This window comes from Mugil cephalus, chromosome 18 (assembly GCF_022458985.1).
Source record: "Mugil cephalus isolate CIBA_MC_2020 chromosome 18, CIBA_Mcephalus_1.1, whole genome shotgun sequence".
Classification (NCBI taxonomy): domain Eukaryota; kingdom Metazoa; phylum Chordata; class Actinopteri; order Mugiliformes; family Mugilidae; genus Mugil; species Mugil cephalus.
This window is the reverse complement of record NC_061787.1, coordinates 8,180,975-8,203,273: the sequence shown is the minus strand read 5'-3', so window position 1 is coordinate 8,203,273 and position 22,299 is coordinate 8,180,975. Positions and strand designations below refer to the sequence as shown.

At 42.9% G+C, this 22,299-nt stretch overlaps 2 protein-coding genes across 2 annotated transcripts in view; one reads left to right on the top strand and one right to left on the bottom strand.

The window, feature by feature from the left end:
• Positions 1-22,299, top strand: part of nphp3 (nephronophthisis 3) — a 31,693-nt gene that overhangs the window by 498 nt on the left and 8,896 nt on the right. The window contains exons 2-40 of the mRNA XM_047612205.1: positions 2,251-2,619; positions 2,710-2,835; positions 2,922-3,072; positions 3,193-3,345; positions 3,599-3,732; positions 4,111-4,271; positions 4,390-4,546; positions 4,853-4,927; positions 5,049-5,219; positions 5,309-5,412; positions 5,635-5,749; positions 5,840-5,983; positions 6,131-6,228; positions 6,441-6,543; positions 6,638-6,720; positions 7,311-7,446; positions 7,527-7,691; positions 7,794-7,888; positions 7,994-8,116; positions 8,685-8,874; positions 8,991-9,232; positions 9,437-9,512; positions 9,600-9,727; positions 9,874-10,114; positions 10,211-10,336; positions 10,575-10,690; positions 10,804-10,968; positions 15,717-15,816; positions 16,983-17,108; positions 17,320-17,481; positions 17,601-17,765; positions 17,854-17,995; positions 18,108-18,229; positions 18,312-18,418; positions 18,673-18,784; positions 19,199-19,276; positions 19,640-19,778; positions 19,953-20,060; positions 20,780-20,878. Coding sequence (XP_047468161.1) covers positions 2,296-2,619; positions 2,710-2,835; positions 2,922-3,072; positions 3,193-3,345; positions 3,599-3,732; positions 4,111-4,271; positions 4,390-4,546; positions 4,853-4,927; positions 5,049-5,219; positions 5,309-5,412; positions 5,635-5,749; positions 5,840-5,983; positions 6,131-6,228; positions 6,441-6,543; positions 6,638-6,720; positions 7,311-7,446; positions 7,527-7,691; positions 7,794-7,888; positions 7,994-8,116; positions 8,685-8,874; positions 8,991-9,232; positions 9,437-9,512; positions 9,600-9,727; positions 9,874-10,114; positions 10,211-10,336; positions 10,575-10,690; positions 10,804-10,968; positions 15,717-15,816; positions 16,983-17,108; positions 17,320-17,481; positions 17,601-17,765; positions 17,854-17,995; positions 18,108-18,229; positions 18,312-18,418; positions 18,673-18,784; positions 19,199-19,276; positions 19,640-19,778; positions 19,953-20,060; positions 20,780-20,878 — 5,362 coding nt within the window. The 5' untranslated portion in view covers positions 2,251-2,295. The remainder of the gene's footprint in view (positions 1-2,250; positions 2,620-2,709; positions 2,836-2,921; positions 3,073-3,192; positions 3,346-3,598; positions 3,733-4,110; positions 4,272-4,389; positions 4,547-4,852; positions 4,928-5,048; positions 5,220-5,308; positions 5,413-5,634; positions 5,750-5,839; positions 5,984-6,130; positions 6,229-6,440; positions 6,544-6,637; positions 6,721-7,310; positions 7,447-7,526; positions 7,692-7,793; positions 7,889-7,993; positions 8,117-8,684; positions 8,875-8,990; positions 9,233-9,436; positions 9,513-9,599; positions 9,728-9,873; positions 10,115-10,210; positions 10,337-10,574; positions 10,691-10,803; positions 10,969-15,716; positions 15,817-16,982; positions 17,109-17,319; positions 17,482-17,600; positions 17,766-17,853; positions 17,996-18,107; positions 18,230-18,311; positions 18,419-18,672; positions 18,785-19,198; positions 19,277-19,639; positions 19,779-19,952; positions 20,061-20,779; positions 20,879-22,299) is intronic.
• uba5 (ubiquitin-like modifier activating enzyme 5) lies at positions 12,257-15,203 on the bottom strand. Its single transcript, XM_047612200.1, has 12 exons — positions 14,889-15,203; positions 14,682-14,727; positions 14,472-14,561; positions 14,266-14,375; positions 14,100-14,186; positions 13,932-14,016; positions 13,737-13,841; positions 13,525-13,652; positions 13,310-13,445; positions 13,150-13,225; positions 12,944-13,050; positions 12,257-12,769 (listed from the first exon to the last, which is right to left on the bottom strand). Exons 1-12 carry the CDS (start codon positions 15,050-15,052, stop codon positions 12,692-12,694), a joined length of 1,212 nt encoding a protein of 403 aa, XP_047468156.1. The 5' UTR covers positions 15,053-15,203; the 3' UTR covers positions 12,257-12,691.

Sequence of the window (22,299 nt, the reverse complement as noted above, 5' to 3'; positions counted from 1 at the left end):
ATATGACACCGATCGAAATGGTGACCGTGATCGAAATCACTCCAAAGCATGTATTAGACACCAGACTTTGGAGGCCAAAGGGGATGACAACAGTGGCAAGGTCAGGAGAGGAGTAAGAGGAAGTCGAATGATCTGACTACACCACAAAGCCCACATCAGGTTGGGTGTGAAGTTCCTCAGTCACCCAGATCATGGTAGTCTAAAAGATGTTAAAAAAAAAAAAAAAGCTGTACTTGTAGATTTTAGAGAAGATATTCCGCCATCCATCCGAGTAGCTTCTTCATTTCAGATCTGAAAAAGCTTCTCGGGTGAACGGTCAAAAGTCTTTTCAAAACTCTACATGTCCATTTGCCTTTGGGATCCGCATCAGACTCTCCTCCTGAGGAGGTTCCACTTTCCCCTATCACTCTGAGAGTTACAGGCCACATGTTTTCATTCTCACCCTTTTCTACAGAGAAGAACATCTTCGTCTTTCTCCTTAGATAATAAGAAGCAGTCTTAGTTTTCCATTTTGAATAATTAACGTACACAGATTCTAACAGTTGTCAAAGGAATGAAATGACCAGACAATCAAGCTCCAAACAGTTTGTGACAGGACTCCAGTCAGGTGCATAAACTCTGTTTTCGTCACATTGAAGCGCAGTGAGAGAAAGGGCCCATTTTTTTGTTGTCTTGAAAGACACACACATCTTAAAATACCCTTCTAAGCTCAATAACACAAGAACAAAAACTGATGAAGTTACATTTTATGGATAGGCCGATTTTAGAAATGGCTGTTCTGCCAAGTTTTTTTTTTTTTTTTTATTTTAATTTCAAGCTTTGTGTAGACGGTGGCTTTCTTAAAAAAATGTGCCACCTTTGAACATGACAGGGACAAAGTAAAACGACAGTTTAAGGTAAACAACACCACACGTGTTACACTATAGCCTCCTCTCCCATGCTTACGATTGCTACTTTAACCTATTATATGACTGACCTTTAGACTTTTCGGGAGACAAAAGAAAAGGAGATACAGGATCTCCTGTGGGCTAAGAGGGACTTGGAGGCCAAACTGCAACAGCTGCAGGCTCAGGGCATCCAAGTTTATGACCCAAATGACTCTGATTCAGATGACAACCAAACCACTGTCACTGGTAAGAGTCAGCCGCTCCCCCCCAGACTTTTGAGGCCAAAGGGGATGACAACAGTGGCAAGGTCAGGAGAGGAGTAAGAGGAAGTCGAATGATTTGACTACACCACAAAGCCCACATCAGGTTGGCTGTGAAGTTCCTCAGTCACCTAGATCATGGTAATCTAAAAGGTGTTAAAAAAAAAAAAAAAGCTGTACTTGTAGATTTTAGAGAAGATATTCCGCCGTCCATCTGAGTAGCTTCTTCATTTCAGAACTGAAAAAGCTTCTCGAGTGAACGGTCAAACGTCTTTTCAAAACTCTACATGTCCATTTGCCTTTGGGATCCGCATCAGACTTTCCTCCTGAGGAGGTTCCACTTTCCCCTATCACTCTGAGAGTTACAGGCCACATGTTTTTATTCTCACCCTTTTCTACAGAGAAGAACATCTTCCTCTTTCTCCTTAGATAATAAGAAGCAGTCTTAGTTTTCCATTTTGAATAATTAACATACACAGATTCTAACAGTTCTAACAGTCGAACATGAAATGACCAGACAATCAAGCTCCAAACAGTTTGTGACAGGACTCCAGTCAGGTGCATAAACTCACTAACTGCTGTGTTTTTGTCACATTGAAGCGCAGTGAAAGAAAGGGCCCATTTTTTTGTTGTCTTGAAAGATATATGGCATATATGGCTGTGAATACACACACACAGACACACACATCTTAAAATACCCTTCTAAGCTCAATAACACAAGAACAAAAACTGATGAAGTTACATTTTATGGATAGGCCGATTTTAGTAATGGCTGATCTGCCAAGTTTTGTTTTTTTTTGTTTTTTTAAGTTCAAGCTTTGTGTAGACAGTGGCTTTCTTAAAAAAAAATGTGCCACATGCAACCGGACAAAATGTCCCTGCTGATGCCTGAGTGTTAAGGTTTGGTCGATAGTTGCTGCAAAAGTGTGAAGCCACATTTGTGTTGCTGCAGGTATCAATCTAACAACAATAGTCATGTCACCTTTCACTACTGTGGAAGTTGTTCTAGCTTTATGGCTGTTACTGCAGTTTGAGTACCTGTTGTACTGCAAAACTACATCAGGGTCACACTGTTAATGTCTGTCCGGTTCATCACGCCACAGGATCAACTATGGGCTCCAAAAACAGCTGAAGCTTAGGTTGTCGCCATGGGCACCGCATCCTCCTTGGTCAGCCCAGGGGAGGTGATTGAGGATGGGTATGGAGGTGAAGGCGGGGAGGCCTGTGAGATACCCGTGGAGGTCAAGCCCAAAGCCCGGCTCCTGCGCAGTTCCTTCCGCAGAGGACCTCGTGTGATCGGGGCCAGCTTTAAATCCACGGGGTCTGTGGATCTGGAGTACGCTGCAGAGTACGAAAGACTCCGCAAAGAGTATGAGATCTTCCGTGTCAGCAAGAATAACGAGATCTCGTCTATGCAAAAGAAGGAAGCCAAGCTGGACGAGGAGAACAAGAGGTTGAGAGCGGAGCTACAGGTAAAAATGAATGAGCTGGAGAGTAAGATGCATTGGCTGCATTTTGAATGTCTTAATATTTCTTATAATGCGGTTTATTGTTCCCAACAGGCTCTGCAGAAGACCTACCAGAAGATCCTTAGAGAAAAAGAGAGCGCCCTTGAGGCGAAGTACCAAGCTATGGAGAGGGCTGCCACCTTTGAACATGACAGGGACAAAGTAAAACGACAGTTTAAGGTAAACAACACCACACGTCTTACGCTATAGCCTCCTCTCCCGTGCTTACGATTGCTACTTTAACCTATTATATGACTGACCTTCAGATTTTTCGGGAGACAAAAGAAAAGGAGATACAGGATCTCCTGCGGGCTAAGAGGGACTTGGAGGCCAAACTGCAACAGCTGCAGGCTCAGGGCATCCAAGTTTATGACCCAAATGACTCTGATTCAGATGACAACCAAACCACTGTCACTGGTAAGAGACAGAAATCCAGAATGCCTGGGGCTTTTCTTTAGGTTTTATATTTCCATCTGTTCAGCAATACCTAGAGTTTTGTCTGATTTGATGAAAAATGCATTTACTGTTTGTCATCAGCTGCTGGGACGCACTGTGAGTACTGGACTGGAGGTGTGCTGGGGAGTGAGCCCTCTATGGGTAGCATGATGCAGCTGCAACAGACTTTCAGAGGACCAGAGTTTGCACACAGTTTGATAGATGTGGAGGGACCCTTTGCAAACGTGAGCAGAGGTAAGTGAACTTTGACTGGGAGTGTCTAAAGAAAGTGGGGGAAGTTCATTATGAGAATTATCTCCAAAAACACGAACTACCACAAGACCAAAAAAAATCTACTTGATCTACTGTATGAATCTACTTGGAAATTGACCCAGACATTATTATTATAACTGTGTATAAAGTATATCTTTATGCTTGTTTATCAGTAGTTTTGAAATATTTTTCTCTTACTGTGTTTTCCTACGCTACATTTGTGCGTGTCTGTCAGATGACTGGGATGCTGCAGTGGCCAGTCTGCTTCAGGTCTCACCTCATGTGCCTCAGGCCTTATGGAGCAACACTGTGCGCTGCTACCTGATCTTTACCCAGGAAACCAAAGCTGAGCTGGATATCTTTATTAAGGTTGGTTAGATGGGCCCTGTAAGACAACAAAAACTGCAAATAACTGCATTTCATGGGACACTGTGATACTACTGTTATGCTTTTTATCTGTTTTAGCAATACAGGAAAAAGGACTTAATTTGTTATCTTTTCATTTAAAGATACTCCGTTCAAAAAGTACCACTCTGAGTGAAATTGTCTTCATTTCCAAAACAAAAATGCATATTACTTGACAATCGGTATTTTGTTCTAAAGGAAGGAAAGGAATTTTGTTTAGTTTGATTTAGTTTGGTTGGACTCAGAAAACAAGTTTGAATTGATCTGGTTACATCTAGTTGAAAACTACTATCAATCATTGACTGGAAAACAAATGCCTACTATATATTTTTTTATTTACAGAAACACTCTAATGTGTTACGGCGAATGTGTGAAGGTCTCGGCCATTTCTACCTGAATGTCTGCTTCCCAGAGGAGGACGCGGCCTCGTACGCTGTGGAGCGCAAGCAAGAGATCGAAAGGAGCTCCGTGTGTGTGCTCCTTCTTAAATCCACTGTCACTAGGTAGAGTCAATTCTGGGTTATTGCCACATTATTGATTATTCGATAAATCTACTCTCTTTGTTTAGAACCAGTTTTAATTATACATTATATACATTTACGCGAAATGCACTTGTTGCAGCCCTGTGGTGGAGGATTGTGAGGAAGCCTTTGTAAAGAATCCAGACGGCCGCCCACTGGTGCTCTACCTTAGGACAGAAGAAGATCACAATTTGACCGGACCCATCAGGCAACTGCTAGAAAGAGTCAACGCTGCAGACAAGGCTGCGAAAATCAAGGTGTGTGTTTGTTTATTGAATTGTGAAAAAATTTACGAGAGAAAAAGATATTCTGTAATACGTCCAAAGTTTGATAAAGTGTTTACTCCTACTTTGTTATCTTATCCTTTCAGACTGCTGTAGAGGGGCACGCTATAAATATTTGTAATAAATAGTTTATAAGATACGAAAGAGATTTACTTTTTATTAGTGATTCTTTTCTGTGGACTGAAAGCAGCTGTTATGTGCTTAAACTTGACCTTTAGATTTTCCTTGTTGCTTTAGGCCGCTCTGTGCTTGTGCTGACATATTTTGAATACTACCCAGGTGGTGGATCATAGTGGCTCTGCAGAGGAGGGGGCTGATCTGATTTATGCTCAGCTAGAAAAAGTCATCAAACAGGTACAGCCAGCAACAACTTCTCATCATCAACTCATAACACGTAATATGGACAGTAATTTATTTTGACATCTCTTGTCCCTTCCAGCTTTTTAAAAACTGTCTTCCCCTCCTGACCATGTAGGAGTTGCTGGGACTTGAAGGAGCGGATGTTGACTGTAAGGACTCTGGGATAGATGAGGGCCGTGAGGAAGACTCGGGAGATGTGCTGTGGGACCTGCATGATGAGCAGGAACAGATTGAGTCTTATCAGCAGGCTCGTAGCAGCACCACGTCACAGTTGGGCTTCCAGAAGGTGGATCTTCTCGTGCATGACTCTTTCATCTTGTCTTTCTTTGTTTATCTTTCATTCATCCCGCTAAGAATGTGTTCTGTCCTTATCAGTATATAGACCGTTTGAATGACATGATAGCCGCTCCCCCTCCGACTCCGCCTCTGCTGGTATCTGGTGGTCCGGGATCAGGAAAGTCTCTCTTACTCTCTAAATGGTAAGAACTGATTTAAGTGATTCATGTTAAGTGTAAAAATGTTGTGTCATTAGTGGACTCATCTTAACTGAATCATCTTCACTGAGAAGGTGTGACTGGTAGTGTGCTGGAGTACATTAATATCTCTTCAAGACTTTGGGGCCCATTGTATTGGGTGTTGTTTCTTTCTTAGAAGCTTCCATGGTTTTTCCTCTTTGCCAATTATCCTCTGGTTCTCTTCAGGATCGAGCTGCAGCAGAAGCAATCCCCCAACACCCTGTTCCTTTATCACTTTGTTGGTCGCCCACTTTCCACAAGCTCGGAGCCAGTTCTCATCATCAAACGCCTCACAGTCAAAGTAAGGGGTCTCTCTCGTTGGGCCTCGCATCCACTGAAGCTCTCGCCGTCATACTTGAGATGTGTTTTCCGTCTGTCTGTTCCCACACAGCTGCTGCAGCACTTCTGGTCCATCTCTGGCTTATCGATGGAGCCCAGCAAGATCTTGGAGGAGTTTCCCCGCTGGCTCGAACGTCTATCAGCACGCCATCAAGGAAACATCATCATCATCATTGACTCAATTGATCAAATACAGGTTTGCCTCTTTGTTTTGGTCTCAGTTAGACATAGGATTTGTCTCAGTTGTGCTTAGCTCTACTTGAACGTTTTTCTCTAATCTTCTGGAATACATTTTCTAACTCGATGCGTTTCCAACTCGGTGCATCTACTCTTTTTGCCCCAGCAAGCAGAAAGACACATGAAGTGGCTGATTGACCCTCTCCCTGTCAATGTCCGAGTGGTGGTGTCTGTAAATGTAGAGACGTGTCCTCAAGCTTGGAGGTGAGCTACGCTGCTTGAAACAATTGTGGAACCCAGGAAGACTAGCAGTGCTCTAGGCCACAGCTAATGGAGCTTCTTATGAATAAATAACTAAATACATAGTGTGAAAATCATTGAAACAGGTATTTCTTAGTATTATATTCAGTGGTATGTGTTTCTCAGTATGCTACTATAGAGTTTCCATTTGTAATTCACTGACCATGTCTGTTTAGGTTGTGGCCCACACTCCACTTAGACCCGCTTAGTCCCAGAGAGGTCAGGAGCGTCGTCAATGCAGAGTGTCAAAGCATGGATCTCAAACTCACCAAGGACCAGGTTAGCTATCACCACAACACCGCATCTGAAATCTTTAGCATCATTAGTTAAGGTGTGTGAGTATCATATTTGAATGTGTGTATCTTTGTTCCAGGAGAAGAAGCTGGAAAGACACTGTCGCTCTGCATCAACCTGTAACGCATTATATGTCACGCTGCTGGCAAGGATGATCACCAGGTTTACCGCCGCTGCCCTAACAATTCTACATATATTAACCACTACAGAAAGATCTCTTTCCATCTTTCCAACATTGTTAATCTGAAGCTGAGCTAAAAAAAAAAAAAAAGAGCACTTTTTTACAAATCTTTCTGATCTGACGTCCGTGGAGACACTTTGTTGATTAGATGTTTTTATATTTCTCTTTAATTTTCCCCCACAAATTTAAATTTCTTTAAATACACTTTAACATGAATATAATATATTTTAGTAAAGGGACAAATGGAGGCGACAGACGACGCTAGACCTGTCAATCTAAGCCTCCTGTACACAGTAGGACCCGCCCCCATCGTTGCTGAGCCAATATTACAAAATAGAAATATAAAAAATGCAGAATGATAATGTATGTTTATAATTTGCACTAGGCCGAGTTTAATATTGTAGGTAGGGGGTCCTTACTTAATCTCTCCATCAGTTTGGGGTTCCTGGCCTGAAAAACTTTGAAGACTCCTGATCTAGTTGTTGGTCGGGTCACGGGGATAGTGAATTCAAAATGAAATGTGTGTGATTGCATGGTTGTGTTTGTTTTTCTTATGTTTACCGTGTAGCAGTAAATCGTGCTGGTCACTGGAGAAGAGCCTGGAGCAGTGTCTTCAGTGTCAGGACACCATGTCCCTGTACCGCCTTTCACTCAAGATGACTCTGAACTCCCTCAGCACAGACAGAGAGCGACACATCATGAGAGAGGTATGTTTCTCTTCTCCTTTATGTAAATATGTTCTACATGTAGCGGAGAGATAAGCGTTTTTGTTTTTGTCTCTTCTTAGATCCTGTGCCTTGTGTGTGCCAGCCACAATGGCGTGAGTGAATCAGAGATAATAGATCTTTTCCCAGAGGTAGAGTTGCCTGTTCTCTCTTCTCTGCTCTACCGTCTGAACACACTCTGCATTGTGACCCTGCGTTGTGGACTCATCAGGTTTCAACACCTGCAGGTAAACGGCATCATTTACCATAATTAAAAACACAATGAATGAAGGAATCATGATATTCCTGTGACACAAAAATCTGAAAGTTTTATATTTTTGTCCTGACAGGCTTGGGAATCTGTGAGGCTTGAGTTCTTGGGTGGAGGAACCAGTTCAGCATCTTACAGAGAAAAACTAATCCATTATTTCAATCAGCAACTCAGGTTCTGTAGATTAGTTGTCTTCTCCCCCAACATGTGCAAAACAAAGTGTTTCTTCAGTACTTTTCATGTCCTTATATATATGTGTGTGTGTGTGTGTATTTCCAGCCAGGACCGTGTGACGTGGCGTGTTGCAGATGAGCTTCCATGGCTGCTCCAACAGCAGGAAGACAGGACCAAACTTCAGCTCAGCCTCTTGAACCTATTCGTCTCCCAAAACCTCTACAAGAGGTTTGTGTTGACTGCAAACATGCATGGAAGAAGTTATTACTGATCCTGCCAACTTTGTTCAGGTAGTACCTTAAAGCATAGGTCTTCAATAGGGGGTCCGCGACCCCTAGGGGGTCCATGGAGGTATTGCAGGGGGGTCACAAAATCTTTGGTTGATTAGATATTTTTTATGTTATTTATTTATTTTATTTTTTTAATTTTCCCACACCAATTTAAATTTCTTTAAAAATACATTAACATGAATCCTGTACACAGTAGGCCCCGCCCCTATCGCTGCTGAGCCAATCACGAGGCTGCATATGACACACTGACTCTGTCAGGTTTCATGCAATTGGTCGAAAGCCCATTCATTCTCCAGGTGAAATCCCAAACCCGCACTGCAATATTAGCAGAGGAGATGCTAACAGTGCGACTCGCTCCCATCAGCCAACTACTGAACCCAGAATGGTTTGGTGATTCACTGTCCCTACTACATTTAGCTATGTTTAAAGTTAAAACATGAATTTATTGGTTATTATTTAAATGCTGTAGACCCCTGATTTAAAATTATGTTTTTGTTTTTTCCCAGGGGTCATTTCTCTGAGCTGCTAGCATATTGGCAGTACGTGGGCAAAGACAAAAGCTCCATGGCCACTGAGTATTTTGACTCTCTGAAACACTATGAGAAGAGCTGTGAGAGTGAAGACAGCATGACCAAGCTCGCAAACCTGTATGAGACCCTGGGACGTTTCCTCAAAGACCTGGGCCTCCCCAGTCAGGTAGCGTACACGGCTGTGGCATTGAAAAGAGTATCACCTCTTGACTAATCCTTGTTTACTATTCACCACACATAACGTAAAAAAAAAAAAAAAAAAATTACCATATGTTTTCGTAGGCCGTGGCCCCTTTACAAAGGTCTCTGGAGATCAGAGAGACAGCCCTGGACCCCGACCATCCCAGCGTCGCTCGCTCCCTGCACCAGCTGGCTGGAGTTTATGTCCAGTGGAAGAAGTATGGTAATGCTGAGCAGCTGTACAAGCAAGCACTTGAGATAAGTGAGAATGCCTACGGCGCGGAGCATGCCAGCGTGGCACGAGAACTGGAGTCGCTCGCTATGCTCTATCAGAAACAAAACAAGTTAGTGGGACTCTGTTTGTGCTTCCATGCATGATGTTCATAATTACTCATCTGATATAATTTATCAGCTGTTCCAGCCAAACGGAATGTTTTCTAAAGATGCATACCACCTGTTGTGACAATCTAAAGCACCAAAGGACAATTTGGCAGTGTAGGCTTTAATTAAACATTTAATGGTTTACAACTGGCTGTTCTTCCTATTAGATATGAACAAGCTGAGAAACTCAGGAAGAGGTCTGTGAAGATCCGTCAGAAGACTGCCCGCCAGAAAGGTCATATGGTAAGCATATTTCTTAGATACCCACGGACTCAGTCACAAGTCATTAATCAGACATGTTGTGTACTTTTTGTCTGCTCCCCCTGTCAGTATGGCTTCACTTTGTTGAGGCGCAGAGCCCTACAGCTGGAAGAGCTGACCTTGGGAAAAGACTCCGCAGACTGTGCCAAGACACTTAATGAACTAGGCGTCCTGTACTACCTCCAAAACAACCTGGAGTAAGGCATACAACATCTGGCACGCACACAGGCTAAGACATTAACACTCTCTGCATTCGTGCAAGTCTGTCCTAACACTCCTCGAATGTTTGCACCTCAAATGCCGCCTAACCTTCGCTAACGACGTCCCTCTCTGTCTTCAACAGCGCAGCCAAGGTGTTCTTGACCCGCTCTCTGGAAATGCGTCAGCGCGTCCTCGGTCCGGATCACCCAGACTGCGCTCAGTCCCTCAACAACCTGGCTGCGCTGCACACGGAGAGGAGGGAGTACGAGACGGCCGAGGACATGTACGAGAGGGCGCTGGACATCCGCAAGAAGGCCTTGTCACCAGACCACCCCTCTCTGGCCTACACACTCAAACACCTGGCCATGCTCTATAAACGCAGGGTGAGACGTGTGCCCGTTTGTTTTTTTTTTTAATTAATGGCCTCATCCGGAGCCGGTTCTTGGCAGGTGATGTCTCATTATGTGTGTGTCGAACAGGGGAAGCTGGAGAAAGCGGTTCCACTTTACGAGCTGTCTCTGGAGATTAGGGAAAAAAGTTTTGGACCCAAACACCCCAGTGTGGCCACAGCCCTGGTGAACCTGGCTGTAATCTACTGCCAGCTGGTGAGACTCATCTGTACCACATACCACAGGCGCACAGATGTGCTTTGGTGAAACATTTTGTAGAGGAACTGCTTTAATTTTAACAGTATATTATATACTGTGATCCTATCACGATTTTGCATCTAGTATTTAAGTAAATATTACAGAAATAAGTACTTGGTTTCAACTGAATTTGTATGAATATTTGTATTTGTGTTATTAATTTTAATCTTCCACTGACCACTTTTGTCCTTGTCAGAAGAAGCACGGTGATGCTTTACCCCTGTATGAACGAGCGCTGAAAGTGTATGAGGATAGTTTGGGGCGCTCACATCCACGAGTCGGAGAGACCCTAAAAAACCTGGCTGTGCTGAGGTACCTTACTGGAGGTTACATTTGACGTCCGCCTGAATAGAATCGAACAGGACGTCCCTCTGCTGTGTAATGTATGCAGTGAATCTTTTTTGTGATTCGTTTTTCTCATCTAGCTATGAAGAGGGTGACTTTGAAAAGGCGGCGGAACTCTACAAGCGAGCGATGGAGATCAAAGAGGCAGAGCCGTCGCTGGTGTGCGGTAACGCCCCATCCCGCCACTCCTCCAGCGGAGACACGTTCAGCCTGAGGGGACCCGCTCCTCTCCCACATGCCCCGAGGTGACTCCGACGGCCATTTATTGCTACGGATCACCACGGAACTACCATAGAGCAACGCAAATATAAAGTATAATCCCATGGTTTAATCAAAAAAAAGGGAACCATGTTGCTTAACACACTGTGATTTTTGCCTGAATGGAAGTTTTTCTTTGGTCAGATTTATGGTACCGACCAATATGATTATGAAGTTTACCGTATTAGTCTGTGGAACCTACCTGTGTGTATACCAGAAGTATTTATTAATATGTAATCATGTGGGTGAGACATCATTTTAGAAGCTCATAACTCAGGTTAAAGTAAAATTTCAACACAGCACAGTGTACATTGATCAGGCATAACATTATGACCACTGAGAGGAGAAATAAACAACATCTCAGTGTTCTGCTGGGAGACTTTTGGACCTTGCATTCATTTGTGTGCAGGTTACTTAGCTTCTAGCACCCATCTAGACCAGACCAGGCACCCCCACCCCATAGCAATGGCCAGAACAAGGGTGTCCCGGCCTCCACATTCACTAGATCCCAAACCGAACAAAAATCTGTGGGATGATCCGCAGATGTTTCACAGGACACCCTCAGAAGGCCCATGTCCATTCATTGATGAGTCACAACTATTTTGGAGGCACAAGAGAGACCTACACAATATGAAGAAGGTGGTGATAATGTTATGCCTGATTGGTGCATTTGTTGGCATGAAAACACTACAACCATGAAGATTTCTAATCGCCGTATCTCTAAAATATAATGACTGAGAATCAGTTTCAGTTTAGCAAGAGGAAGTAAAAGGTAAACTCCTAATAATCATTAGAACCATCAGAACTTAAGCACTTTTGTTTTCAAGTCTTCATTATGAACATGTCTGCGGTCTTTAAAAAATCAAATGTGTCACAATGTTTACCTTTCAGTATTAAATGTGTGTTCTCAAAAGGGAAGCGATAGAGCCCAAAGAAAGAGCTCAAGTCGAGCCGAGTGCTCGTCTGGGGAAACTGACAATGGGTTCATGATGTTTATGCAAAATAAAAAAACATATTTATTCATTTAGTAAAAGTATTTAAAGGGAGCTGCCAAAACCATCATTGTGTCACTAAAGCATCCAGGCTTAAGTTCAGAACATTTAATAATTTATGTCTGACAGAATGTTCATGAAAGGGATGGGATGCACCAAAACTATTGTCTCATTTGCCAAATGTCTTTAGTGTTTATGTATTCATGTATGACCTTAATTTTTAAAATCTGTAGAAGCTGCACAGGGCAATAATGAAACAATCTGCCACATCAAAAAGACTGTATTCCATCTAATAAATACTTTATTGAGACAACTTAAACATGGTTCTGTAATGTTGCCGTGGACATTGATTTTAAAATGAGTTAATGTCAGAGCACAGAGTTGAGATGTTGGGACGTGTCACTAATCGATACCTCAGAAATAAACACAGTAATTGATGTATTAGCTGATATTTCTTTAGGGTTTCTGACATTTCATTTGAAACCGTTCCCATTCCAAGTGCTTTGTACTGTAAGCAGCCAGTAAATTACACATGTAACATTTTTTTTTTGTGTATGAAATGCCACTCGCGGCACCTTTCATGCGTTTCCTGCTTTTCTATAATTGCTTATATGACAGGATTTTTTTTTTTTTTTTATAGGGATGCTGTAAAACAAAATGTTACAGATGCGCAAGAAAAGGTGCAGAAAATAGCAGTAATGCGTCGTCAGATTGTTGCCTACAGCTTTCTCATCTGAGCCATCAAGTCTTCTAGGCTCTGTTCGGTCTCCTCCACTGTCTCCCCACCAGCTGTGTCCTGGTTTGAATGCAAGAAGACTCATTAGGCTGAAAAGGTCTCTTAGTCAACAAAAGATTGCAACAGAATGCCAGGCTTTTAACATGTTTTGTTCTTTCTTTCTCAATTATCTGCAAGTCTTATATATAATAATAATAATACAATCATATAGCCAGACAGTACATTTACACTGACCTCAGCTGGGATGGTATAAGCCACAGTGATGCCCTCTGGGAGGTCAGGCACAGAACCAGATGCAGCCTGCAACTCTGCATCAGTCACCTCAGATACCAGTTCAATACCTGCGTGCCACAGTTGTGTGTGTGTGTGTTAATGCACAAGAGGTGATAAAGAAAAATACAAAGAAGAGGCCGTTAGCTGTCATAGCAGCTTTCGCTCACCCCATTCATTGTCTTCGTGGACCACCTCCTCTTCTTCCTCCACAACCTCCACCTTGGGCCGCTCTGCTTCCTTCTTCTGCACAGAAACGATCGCACAGATAGATACTGTGAGCTTTCCTTACTTATGTGGTATCATTAAAAAGTAACAAAAGACACCCGCCTTGTACTCTTCCTGTTGTCTCCTGCAGTAGCTGTCGTTACACTGAGGGTTGGCTTTCATGGTCATGGAGGGGAAGAAGTCTTGCATGGCATTGTAGCCCAGATAATAACTGACGGTACCAAACTTGAGCAGATATCTGGAAGACAAAACATTTAATCAACATTTTGTGTATATATAAAGTATAAAATACATAAAAACCTAACGTGTGAACGTACTTCAGGACATTTTGCACCAGGAGTCCTGCCACCACGCCCATTGTCGTCGGTAAGCTGGCAGCACACACACCCTCTCGTTTTAGGGTCTTCTCGTCGATTTTGGCTGCCACCACCAGCGGAGGAGCACACTAACAAGACATACAATTCTGTGTCACAATGTTCATCTTCAAATGAAAGGTTAAACAGAAGCCGTTGCGTTGGTGTGGACCTACAGCGAAGCAGGCCGTCTCCCCAGGAATGATGAGCTGAATGTGCCCTGATACAGCGTTCTCACTGACACCAGACTCCATCCAGATCTGACCCAGTTCATTACAGGCCTAAATAAAAACACAACAAAATGAACCCACAGGTAGCATGCACCCCCAGCTTTTTTTTTTTTTTTTTTTTTTTGTAAGCTATATACTCACTGTATTGATTGCCATTCTGGCCTCAAAGTTGTCAACACAGCTCAGGACCAGATCGACTGGTGTCCCTTCTTCCAAACCTCCGTGACTGAGAAAACAGAAGAGTTTGCTGTGAAGGCACGTACAAATGCAACAACAGCGGAGCGGCACCTGGAAAGAAGGAATGCCCACCTGATCCGATCCATGAAATGTGTAAAATTATCCATCGTTGTGATATTGTAGTTGTGGGTCTCAAACGACACGTCTGGATTGATGTTTCTGTCAGGAGAAGTGAGTCACATTTAGGTGAACTGTGCGACTGTGACGGGAAACTGGATCTTCGTTGACATGCGCGTACCTGAGCGTGTGTTCTGCCGCTTCCACTTTACTGAGGCCGGCCTGGTGAGGCTGGAAGAACAGTCTGTTCATGTTGGCCAGCTCCACTTTATCGTAGTCAAAGAGGAGGAGCTGTAGGCGCAATAATAAATTAAAAGAGGAAGCACAAGGGAAAAGAAAATACAGAATGGCATGGATAGAAATGTTTAAAAAAATAGGTTCTATTACCTTACCAATGCCACATCTAGTGAGCATTTCGGCTGTCACACTGCCAACTCCACCGACACCAACTACAGCTACTGTGAATGTCCGGATTTTCTGTCAACAATACAAAAGACTCATTTAAATACTCATCAGATATTCATTATTTTTGCATTGCTGCAAAATGATTTTGAAAACATGAATTTCTGTGGGTCAAAGCTCCTTCACTGATCCTACCTCATAATCATCCACGATGCCCATTCTCTTTAAAGCCATTAGACGACTAAAAAAAAAAGAGCCACGATTAGCGCACAGTTTATGAAAACACAATCTTAAAACAGGTGACTCATCAGGCGTCGCCCCTCAGCCCCCCCGTGTGCTGTCCACGTAAAATAAACAGAAAGCCCAAAATAATGAGATGTCATATAAATATTTTTTTTTTACCTATACGGGTTGGAATCCACAACTTCGGCGCTCATTTTCACAATTTTCGGTCTGTTCTGTGCCTGGTTGTGAGCATCCTCCACGGCACACTGCCTTTGCTTACACTTTATCAGTTCATTTTCCAGTTCTCTCACCCTCAACTTTAGCTCCTCTACCGTCGCCATAATGGTCGGCGATTATCGCTCAGATGATGTAAACGACGTTGATAATGTTATAGAGAAAAAACACAAATGAATAGGGGAACCGAATCGGAACGGAAAGTACACGTCTCCCCTACTTAAATCAGCTGTCAGGATATGTGCCCCTGTAAACAAGGTCCGTGCAGAAAACGGGTACAAATACAAAGCGTTCCGATGTCATCGGTGAATAGTTTGAACTCACGCGAAAATACACGCGTATTATTCGAAATACCTGTAGACATAGCTTTCAAAACTACTTCTTCATTCAATATTATCATTAACGTTTGCATAAACCTCTGTTATTATATTACTTTTGAGGACGTTGCGTAGGTGTGTTTATCCATAAACGGTCCGACTACTGTCAATAGTGCCTAAAGTTAGCTAGCTCGTGTCTGGTAATGATTAAGCCCGCTTCCATTAAAACTGAGACATGGAAGAGGTGACAACTCCTGTTCGGCCACAGCATGCATTTAACGTCGGGAATCTTCAGAAATATCTGTCTGCAAAGGCACGGGTGTCAAACAATGACACGCTTTCTGTCAGACAGTACAGGTAAGACAGAAAAAGTTAGCTCGTTTCACTAGTTCTCAGAGGATATCTTGTGCAAATGTTTAGCTCGGTGATAACATGCAGCCTGTTATCTTTTCAGTGCTGGCCAGTCGAACCCGACCTTCCTAATCCAGACACCTTCCCACAGCTATGTGCTCAGGAAGAGACCCCCAGGTGAGCTGCTGCCAGGGGCTCACAAGGTAAGAAAGGTCACTTCTAATGCATTCAAGGAAACTTATTGTTTTTATTTATTTATTTGGGTTATAAATGTCTTAATGGTCTTAGTCAAGGTATTTATCAGATTTGCTCTTATCATATGAACCTCTGAGCCCTCAGCCTGCCGGATATTTTTAAAAGCAAACTCAACACCTGCCTTTTCAGTTCGAATTTTCATTGACTTTATTTGTCCCAGAAGGGAGATTTGTTTCCACTTGACTGTACACATGTTCATCACAACGGAAGATTGGACTGGACAAGAAAGTGCTCAAATCAACAGCAACTTATGACACTGGACATTAAATGTGGCGGAAACAGATGAGACAGACACAGGGGAGGAGAAAGACGTCATTGGGTTCTGTTGTTTAGGATGGCTACGGCTGCAGGCGTTCAGCTCTTTCCCATGAGAGCTTGTCGAAATTTAAAAATCCAGATGGTTGTGGGATGAGGTGTCGGTTGAGTTCTACTGAGACTCCAAATCGTATTATGTTATTGTTCAGTTCTGTGAGGTTGATTTTGGAGGGAAGGTGTGTGATAATTTTATTTATTTACTTGCTGTTTGGAAATTTGATCACTTTCACTGTTTTAGTAGTTGGCATTTTTATTCTGTTATTGACGTAATTTAATCACTTTCTCGTTTGCCTCATAGCGATTTGTTATTGTTGGCTATAACATTTTACATCTTGCTCTTGTTTTGATGAATGCTGTTCCTGTGTGTGTCTGTGGGTGTGTGCCTGTTTTGTGGAGTGCAGGTGGAATCACTTTGTGCTGCATGTTGTTTGTATGAAAAATGTTACACAAATAAAGTCTGATTGGCTGAATGATTGACTGATAATGTGGTTGATCCGACAGAGGTGCACTAAAATGTACTAAAATGTGCCAAAAAAAGGAAAATAAAAATCACATGTATCCATCAGGCGTTCCAAAATTTTATTTGGCTCTCATTATAGGGTTAGTAAAATTTAATTGTTCATTTTTAAACTATTGTTTGCTCCATATACACAACTTAAATGAATACAAATCCCTTAATCTGAGTGCAGATTTAAATTAAATCGATGAAGTATATATTTACCGTACTTTCATGGACCCGTCCTCTTCCCAAGTATCCTGATAGGTGAGAGTGGTTTATGGTATGGTCACTTGTTTGCAGGTGGACAGGGAGTATCGGGTGCAGAAGGCCTTATTCTCTGCTGGCTTCCCCGTGCCTCAGCCCCTCTTACACTGCACCGATGTGGAAGTCATTGGAACTGAGTTCTACTTGATGGAACATGTGAAGGTAAGTTTCTGCACCCGTGTCCCTGAGTCTAATGTATTTGTTTTTGTCTTGCTTGACTTTAGCTCTCAGGAGGATAATATGTGCCACACATCTGTCTCCAGAGATGTGTTCCCATGTGTCTAAATATGTACTCTGGGATCATGTAATGGTTTCAGTCGAGATGAAAAATTGTGGAATAAGGCCGCGTTTGTCCACGTGCTCTTTTGGGCAGGGTCGTATATTCAGGGATCTCCGTCTCCCAGGAGCGAGTCCTGTCGAGAGGACGGCTTTATATGTGGCTGCAGTGGAAGTGTTGGCAAAGCTCCACTCTCTGGACGTGGCATCACTGAACCTCGAAGGATATGGGAGGGGACGGGACTATTGCAAGAGACAAGTGAGATAACACATTGTGCTCAGTGAATGAAAATATTTTCCATAGTGCATAATTTATCTGTTTCTCTTATCCATTTTGTAACACTAAGAAATGTTTTTTATATTTTTTTCCTTTTGAAGGTGTCCACCTGGACAAAGCAGTACATTGCAGCGGCCCACAGAGACATTCCAGCCATGAATGAACTGTCTGATTGGCTGGTGAAGAATTTGCCAGCCGGTGACAACGAAGTCACACTTGTCCACGGAGATTTCAGATTGGACAACTTGATATTCCATCCGACAGAGGTACACTTTCCACCAGCACTATTCTTACCAATGTGCTGCATTTGTCTATAAGTATTTACCTACAGTGTGTTTGATTTTTTTTTTTAAGGCACGTGTTATAGCAGTGTTGGACTGGGAGCTGTCCACCACTGGGCAGCCTTTGGCAGACCTGGCCTACTTCCTCATGCCCCACTTCTGGCCTTCAGGTCTGGATGTCATCAGCACAATGGGCAGTTTGAAAGGAATAGAAGGTAACATGAACAATAAATAACAATTTTTATTATTCCATTTTTTTTGTGTGATGATTACTATATACATGTCCCCTCACAGTATGTCCCTTAACATTTTCCAATCAACGTGCAGGTATTCCAGCTGTGGGCGACCTGACTTCCATTTACTGCAGGTGCCGGGGGATCCCATCCGAGCTGCCACCGTTGAATTTCTACCTGGCCCTGTCTGTCTTCAAAATGGCAGGAATTGCCCAGGTTTGTGCAAAGTCAGTCTGTAATAGTTTACCTATTTACTGTTTTTTACTTTCGGTATTTACGCAACATTTTTATCCACCAGGGAATCTATGCTCGCCACCTACTGGGTAATGCCAGCGCACCCAATGCAGCTCAGTTCAGCCAGTGTGTGGAGCCCTTGGCTAAGATTGCCTTGCAGCTTGCACAGAGGTTGGTTGCAGTTATAAACTAATTAATGTACGAGGATGCACTGTTATCTGGCTTAAAATATTTTAATATAATTAGCACTAAGGCAGCCCAAACCTGCAAATTTTTCTGAAAGTCTATATTGTTGTGGGCTAGAAAAGTGATTGATTCCATCTGCCGGCTAAACTTCCACCAGCAGCGATTGGAATTTGGCATCCCGCTGTATATTCTGGTTTTCTCTTTTGACTTTTTGACATCTGAGTCGTATCTCATGCCAGGCCTCTCACAGGTCCAGTAAAGGACGGACTGTTTCACCAGACGGCTAAAGGGCAGATTGTTCTCCAGCAGGTCAAAGGCTTCATGAGACAATACGTGCTTCCCGCTCAGGAGGTCAGTGCCAAGAGCTGTTACAAACAAAAGACGGTTTTGTTTCCGCAGATCAACTTTTCATTTGAACATGAAAGGATCTGAGAGAGCAGTTCATTTACGAAATATGGACAAATGACTTGGGGAGAAAACTGTTGGTGAAACAAGATATATTGCATGCTGAACCACTGCCACTGGCTTGACATCACAGCATTCCTAATGGTAAACAGTGGTGTTATTCTAAAAGATGTTTTATTGGGGGGATTTGGCAGAGGGGAACAGAAAAGGAAACACGAAAAGCTTGTAAAAGTATTTCCACGTCAACAAGTTAGGATGTTTTTGTGCATTTTTCGCTGATGAAGTCTCTCCTAGTAGCGAATGTACAGTTGACACCTCTCCTAATATCCCACTGCGTCACGTAATGTGATCTGTCCCTAGAAAGTTGCAGAGTACTACTCCAAACACGCCCAGTCTTCACAGCGGTGGCACACTCCCCAAATAATAGAGGATCTGAAGGTGAGTAGGAACACTGTTGGATATTTATTTAATCTGAAAACTCGATCTCTTTTCTGCAGAGACTTGATATTAGCAAAGCATAAACAAGAACGAAGTGGGAGTCACACGTGACGGAGAAGTGGTCTAAAAGTCAAGGAGCTGAGTCACTGGCTAAATTTATTTAAATATTGACTAAACAGTACACATGCCTATTGAGTCATCCGCAAAACCCAATCCATCATCAACAGTTTGAATGAAAGTAATACTGCTGTTTATGTCTGCATTGATCTCTCCTAACATCTTGAGCTCTGGTTGTCTTCACAAAGATTTACTTTAAAAAAATGCACGTGTCCACTTTAAAACACGTGTCGTCTGTGTGACAAGGTGAAAGCCAGGGAAGCAGGACTGTGGAACCTGTTCCTGCCTGCAGTCAGTGGACTCAGTCAGCTGGATTACGCATATATCGCAGAGGAAACTGGACGCTGCCTCTTTGCCCCCGAAGTCTTTAACTGCCAGGCTCCCGGTAAAACTGTCCCCATGTATATACAGTGTTTCAAAAAAAAAAAGATCTGTTCTACATTAAGAATACAAAAATATCACAATGCCTGTTGTTCAGTTAAACTAGTATCGTTACAATCCTCTACACTGCTTAGCTCATAATTACTGGGAGGTGACATATTACAATGCTTCTCCACAGACACTGGAAATATGGAGGTTCTCCATATGTTTGGCAGCGAGGAGCAGAAAAGGAAATGGTTGGAGCCTCTGCTCAGAGGAGAGATCCGCTCCTGCTTCTGCATGACAGGTACTTTCAAGAGCACGTGAAAAAAGACAGGGGAAAGAAAACACCATTTCAGACAAGGAGAACCATTGAAAGCCCAACGTGAGGAATGCGTTAGACGAACTAAAATAATGCACCGGGTGTAGTTTTCAGGCCACAGCTTGGAACCCTCACTCAAAGCACCCCTAAGAATTATGTGCCCATTTACGCTGCCTCGCTAAAGGCTTTCCGCTAACGTGTCAGTAATGGTCGCGGTCTTAACCGAGCCAGGTTACACGCAGCACAGCCACCACTGATTCTGTGGAAGGCTGTTTTTTTAAGAGCGTGCACGCCAAACAGTTTCTTCTATGAGTAATTTCTCCCTGTTTTGCTCCCTTTTGCTTTCCGCACTGCCTGGAAACGGCGACATGCTTTCGCCAGAGGTGATTACACTGGGTGTGAACATCCCCATGGTTTTTCTAAACACAGATGGTAAAGAGAAGTGTTGCAGAAATGTCTTTTGTCAGCAGTTTGATCAGTTTATTCCACTGGGTTATGAGGAGCAGGTACCTCCATCGTGGGCCAATAAACTTTGTTAAGAGTCAGCTGGTGTATTAAATATGGCGGTAGTGTTAGTGTGCTCTGTCTGTGGTTTAAGCCAGAACCTATAAATGTAGAACATAAAGGAAAAGTAGGGGAGTAGAGTGTGGAAATAAAAATAGTTTAGCGTTCCTTACTGCTTTGTGTCTTGATTCTTTCCCCAGAGCCTGATGTGGCCTCCAGCGACGCAACCAACATGGAGTGCACACTTCGCAGGGATGGGGACCACTACATCGTACACGGGAAAAAGTGGTGGAGCAGCGGTGAGTGCGCTTCCGTTTCTTTTAGTTATGAGAAAGGAAGAAACTAAAGAGTTCTGAAGAGTTTCGCGGGGGGTCCACTCAGACAGGAAGTCACCATCAGAGAGTTCAAGTCACAATAAACACGGCCTCGTTTGATGAGCGGCTTTGAGCATTTTGTGAGGTGAGTTCCCGTAAACCAACAAATGCTTGTCGAAGAGCGAACCTGAAAATGTTATTTTCCCATTAAAAGCACTCACGAGTTTTCCTTTAAAGGGACCTTACATGCAGTCAAGATGTTACCGACAAAGCATTGCGTGCTTACCCAAACTGTTTACATATGGAAAGCAAAAAAACACTCGGACAACATAAATAATTCCGTGAAGTCTTGGACGAGTTTTGTTCTGGAAAATGTGGCTTTGGTTGACGTCTTAACTGTAACTAATGAGTCACTGTAAGTGATTCAAGGTATAAAAAAAAAAATAACAAAACAACAGCAGCTGAACGGTTTTTAAATACACATTTATGAGAGTTAATGGCTAAGCACACCATCAACTAAACCTATCTACGTGATACTTGTCTGGACAATAAGTCCAATCTGCGTCAGTATCTCCTTGGTCCATGGAACAATTTAGTTTATCTTTATATTCTCCTTAACAGGGCTGCCAAGTGCCTTGGACAACATGTTAGAACACACCTACAGCACATCAATAAATTGACTGTGAAAACACAGAGAAGAATTCTGCAGGGCTGTGTAATTCAACTCCAAGTGTAAGGGTTAAGAATGTTAATGGCGTTTATGAAAACTCCACAGTTGACCAGCATTTTTAGCATCTTTCCAGTCTGTGAACTGGCATTCCCGATGTTTCCTCTGGCTCACGGTCCGCGTCTCACTCCCACTTTCGCAGAAACCAGTGGCCTGTTTTTTTCAAACCTTTACAAAATTCCATCTCACCGCTGGCAACTTAAAAACGCTACGGTTTACCAAAATTGAGCAGAATCGTCCTTATGCAATGCATAGTTTGTGTCTGTTGAACATCTGTCTTTTTCTTAACATGTCTCTTTCCCGCAAAAGGAAAACATATTCTGGGCTTGTGAGAATGTCCCCCTCCAGCATGAATATATGCTGGAGGGAAAAGAATGGAAAGAATGTGAGTGCGTTGATGGCCATTCATGCCGGCTCTGATCTGTGGTCGCTTTTGTAGCGAGCCATATTATTGTAGATGGCAGCGGGGAGGGATCCGGGCTTTTGCAGTGAGTCATTATGGACGATCCCATGAAAATAAAAAGTAAAAGTAAAACCAGAAAGTTTGATATTATTTTCAAGGATGATGTTGCTATGATGAACTCTTTCCGATTGTGACATCCACTGAGTGTTAGTCATTGTTGTTGGTGTTTCCTACTACGCTCTCCAAGGCACTAGGTAGCCTTCTCTTTTCATGGTG

Coding starts and splice junctions, on each gene's coding strand:
- uba5 (XM_047612200.1), bottom strand. CDS start 15,052: ATGGCGACGGTAGAGGAGCTAAAGTTGAGGGTGAGAGAACTGGAAAAT. Junction 14,562..14,681: donor GCATCGTGGATGATTATGAG/GTAGGATCAGTG, acceptor TATTGTTGACAG/AAAATCCGGACATTCACAGT. Junction 14,187..14,265: donor GCGGCAGAACACACGCTCAG/GTACGCGCATGT, acceptor TTCTCCTGACAG/AAACATCAATCCAGACGTGT.